At 33.3% G+C, this 4,996-nt stretch overlaps 1 protein-coding gene across 1 annotated transcript; it reads right to left on the bottom strand.

The window, feature by feature from the left end:
• Window positions 1-3,009: 3,009 nt before the first annotated feature.
• On the bottom strand, window positions 3,010-3,767 carry LOC126946885 (60S ribosomal protein L7-like). Its single transcript, XM_050777601.1, has one exon. The coding sequence runs from the start codon at window positions 3,634-3,636 to the stop codon at window positions 3,010-3,012; it is 627 nt and encodes a 208-aa protein (XP_050633558.1). The 5' UTR covers window positions 3,637-3,767.
• Between the last annotated feature and the right edge of the window lie 1,229 nt (window positions 3,768-4,996).

Below are 4,996 nucleotides of genomic sequence, written 5' to 3'. Positions count from 1 at the left end.
TGAGGATATGAGCTTATCAAATAATACTATGCAGACAGAAAGCTAAAGAAGTTGAAAACAGAACTTTGGGGAAGTTCTTACACACAAGATCTTAAGCATATTTTTCCTTGTGTTTTCAACAGTAGATTTTAAAAGGTTGTTTGGAATAAATACCATTTTATATATTCTATTAACAAAGGTGCATCATACAAAAGCGACCACAATACAAAGTTACAAGACATGATTCTGTAACAATTGCTTCATAAGTATTGGGTCTGTCTCTCATTGTTAATAACTTATAAAGAGAGATATTTATAAACACAAATGAGGAAACAATGATTCTTTTTTTTTTGGTTATTTAATAATTTTAGCAGTACATTTTACTTCTGTTTATTCTTTAATGTTCTTATTTCTACACTATCTTAAGCACTCTTTTCTTTAATAAACGGACTTCATGTGGAATCAGTAGTGTGAAAAACAGAAGATATTTTAATAAACAAATATGAGACTTACCTTAGCAACAACATTAAAAAGGCACTTACTTGTTAATGAATACTGTTTTTATTAACATTTGAGGGAATTTCCTGGTATTAAAGGCAAGGGATCTTTCTGTGATATATACACTTTATGGACTCATGCTATCAAAAAATTATAATACAACAAATGCAAAGGCCAAATCTTGGAAAGAAATTTTGGGTAAGAATTGATTGTTCAGCCTGAATCTAGGTTTATCTGTATCAAATAAGGACCAAGCTGTGCCATCATACATTTTACTCTTTAGTTTCTATTCTAGGGCAATGGACAGTAGTGATTAAGAGCTTGGCTTTTGGTGCTATATTATGTGGTTTCGAACCCTGGTTCTGTAATTTCCTAATTGTACAATTCATACAGGTTACTTTATGACTCTGTGTTTTGGTTTTCTTAGCTATGTGATGATGAAACAGTACTCTTTCATAACACCGTTTTCAGGCTTACAAATGAGATAGAATAGTGCCCGAAACATTAAATAAGCACCAAATAAATGGTAGTGATCCTAAGTTTGCCTTGGGCCCTCTTACTCTTATCTCCAAACTGTTATCTAGACCCTATATATTCCAATCATCCACAGAAATTTTTTTATTCTATTTAACTCTTTCAAAATCCCTACTCCTTTTTTTGGCTCTTTATCTTTATATGAACAAGTGAACACATCCATTTAAAAAATATTTTGGTATAAAATCCCTCTCTCAATTATGGTCTAACTGTCCTTTGTATTTAAGCTTATATTCACATATTTCATTATTTCTTCAATTCATAGCAACCAGCTTACACCAAACCCTTATCCATCTCCCCACACACTCTAAATCAGTCACTGTTGTCTCACTAATGACACCAGTTACTTCCTAAACACCAAATCAAATGAACACTTTATTGTTTTTATTTTTGTGAGACTTCTAACTTCAATACTGTTCATCAGTCTTTCCTTTAGTTCTTTTCCATTTGCCTCCATGATACTGCTCTTCCTATTTGTCTTTCTGCTCTATTGGTAGCTCTTTCTCATTCAAACATATTGATTTTTCTTTTACTTATCCCTTATATGCTGGAACATTCTAGTCAGCTGTTCTAAGAGCTATTCTCTGCAAACAGTGTCTTACACAAAGACTCCTGACCAAATGTGCAGTGAGGACTAAAATTCAGCTTGCTTCTAGAATAAAAAGGCATAAAGTATCTGGTTTTGATGAGGATGTTGAACAACAATAACTGTTATATGCTATTGGTGTGAGTGTACATTAATACAACCTCTGTGGAAAAATGCATATGCTTCTATTATCCTCAATATACTAATCTATTTTCTCAAGCCTAGAAACACGTAAAATAGTTTCAGATTTGCTAACCCATACGACTGTGAAAAGTAAGATTCCCAAATTGAGTGTATTATTTTTTATAATTCTGTGTGTGTGTTGAAATTTACATGCCCTAAAATATAAAGATCTTAACTGTGAGATTTGATGAGTTTTGACAAATGCATACACATGCATACACTGGTGAAACCCACACCTCCATCAACATGTACAATATTTCCATCTCCCCACAGATTTTCCTCCTCCTCCTTTCCTGTCAACTCCTCAGAACCCTAATAACCACTTTACTAATTTGTTTCCTAATAAGTTAATGTTTTCTGCTCTAGAACTTCATATAAAAAATCATATACTATATACTATTTTGTGTCCAGATTCTTTTGGTGATTGTAATGTTTATGATGTTAAATGTATCTGTAGTTTAGTCCTTTTTCTTGTTGAGTAGTGTACCTTTATATAATACACCATAACCTGTTTATTCATTCTCTTAACAGATACTTGAATTACATCCAGTTTTTGCTATTGTGAATAAAACTGCGATTAACATTCCTGTACAAATGTTTTAATGGGAATTAAAAGATTTTTCTTTTGGATAAATACCTAGAAATTGAATTACTTCATCATAGGATATGCATATGTTTAACTTCATTAGAAACTTTCACACAGTTTTAAAAATGGTTGTGCCATTTTAAAAACAAAACAAAAGAAAATCATTGCATTTGATTTCTTTCAGTTGCTCTCTATCCTCTTCAATATTTGGTGATGTCAGTCTTTTTCACTGTAACCATTATTCATGTATGGCTACATTGTAATGTCCCTGTTCAATACTTTTGCCTATTGTATATAATTACTTTGCTGAGTTAGTGAATTTGTATATTCTGCATACCAATGCTTTGTCACATACATAATTTGCACATAATGTCTCCAGGCCTGTGGTTTATGAATTAATTTTCTTAATTGTATCTCTTGATGTGAAAATGTTTCCATTTTGATAACATCTAAGGTATAATTTTTTGTCTGTGATGGTAATTGTTTCATGTCGTGCTAAGAAATCTTTGCCTACTTCAAGTTAGTAAAGATATTATACGTTTTCTTCACGAAGTTTTATATGTCTGGCTTTATTCTTTTTCATTTTGAGAGCAGGTACTGTTTATTAACCGGCCAGCTTAGAAAAATAATCATGGTAGACACCTTAGTTCATTCTTTTAATAAGCCTGTTGATCTCATCCTCCCTGTTGCCAGCATCGCCATCTTCTACAAAATGGGTGGTCTTTTTCTTCATTCTGCCTCGTGGAGAAGATAATTTGAAGGACCACAGGAAGTTATTTGCTTCTTTGAAGCATTTTCCAACAGTATAGATCTCGTTAATCAGATCATCCATGCAGATGATGCCATATTTACCAAGAGATCGAGCAATCAAAACGTTATCTGTCAAAGCAATTCGCTTCTTACTGATTTTACCATAACCACGCTTGTAGATTAACTCATTTACTGACATCAGATTTGGGTACCCCCATGCAATATATGGCTCTACAATCCTCAGCATGTTAACTGAAACCTTGTTGAGCTTCACAAAGGTTCCATTGAAGATTTGACTAAGGCGAAGAAGCTGCAACACCTTTCGGACCTTTGGGCTCACACCATTGATACCTCTGATCCTGATGACAAACGCCAATTTGGGTTCAGCAGGTACATAGAAGTTGCCAGCTTTTCTTGCCATCCTTGTCATTTGAATTTCAGTTCTGTACATCTGCCTATATTCCTTGTGATAGTGCTTCACTTTTTCATAGATAAGCTTCCTCCTTGCCTTTCGAAGCATCTTTTGGGCAAACTTCTTTCTCAGGCGCTTGATCTTCAGCTCTGTGAAATGTCTTCGCTTTTTCTTAAGGGTTTCTGGCACAGCAGGAACCTTCTTCTTCTATTCTACACCCTCCATGGTTCCAGCGAGAAAAAGAGACATGTCTGGCTTTTTTATATTCAGGTATATAACTCCCATTATGTCAATTTTTGTGGAGATTGTGAGGTAACAGTAAGGGTTTATGGATTTTCCATGTCCTAGTTATTCCAGCATCATCTGTTGATTATACTTTCCTACTGATGTGTGTATGTGTGTGTGCATGTGCACAAATGCCCATGTGCATGACTAGGTCAAAAAATCAATTATCTGTCTAAGTGAGGGTGTATATATATATGCATTACTTATTCTATTCCATTGAACTATTGTCTATCATTATGCCATGATTACCATAACTTTATATGGTCTTAAAGTCAAGTAGTATAAAATCCCCCAATGAAATTATATTTTCCATTTTTTTAAGTAATTCTAAGTCCTCTTACAACCCTATATATATTTTATATTTCAAAATGTTAATTTCTACAAAATATACCCTGCTGTGATTATTATATAGATTGAAATTAATCTATATATCAACTGGAGAGAATTGACAATTTGACACTATTGAATTTTCCAGTCCCATAGACATGACATCTATCTTCATCTATTCAAGTCTTCATTAATTTTTCTCATGTTTTGTTGTTTTAATGGAAGAGTTTTAAATATCTTCTATAAAATTATCAGCATTTAAAGTATTTCTATGTTGTAAATGGATTTTTTTCAGGTTTTCATTACGACTGTATAAAAGTATAAGTCATATTTTCATATCAATCCTGTATCCTGTGTTCTTGCTGAAATCACTTTTTTTGGTAACACTTTTAAAATGTATTCCTTACAGTTTTCTACAAAAATATTCAGGTAATCTGTGAATAAATACAGTTTCATTCTCTTCTAGTTTTTATGCCTTCATTTTTTGTTCTCCACTACTTAGTAACTTTGGTGCAAACTGAATAGAGAGCTGACTCTGCCTTCTTCTCAACCACAGGGGAAAAGCATCCAATATTTCCTCATTACATATAATGTAAGCTGTAGCTTTTTGGTACATGTAGGGCTTTTGCTCTTGAGTATGAGTCACATTTCTCTGTTTCCACACATAATTAGCAAAATTTTGTTATCGTGTGCACATTGTAAATGAGATGTAGATTCTGGATTCTGATCTCTCTCTCTCTCTTACTTTTTGTCATAGCTGCAAGCTAATTTGAACGAATTAAATCCCAACTTGATACCTGCCCATACTAAGTCCCTCAACTCCCACCTCCATGACAGATGGCAGCTGAAACTATTC

This window comes from Macaca thibetana, chromosome X, assembly GCF_024542745.1.
Source record: "Macaca thibetana thibetana isolate TM-01 chromosome X, ASM2454274v1, whole genome shotgun sequence".
NCBI lineage: Eukaryota > Metazoa > Chordata > Mammalia > Primates > Cercopithecidae > Macaca > Macaca thibetana.
Note: the sequence above shows the minus strand (reverse complement) of the source record. Positions and strands in the feature narration are given on the sequence as shown.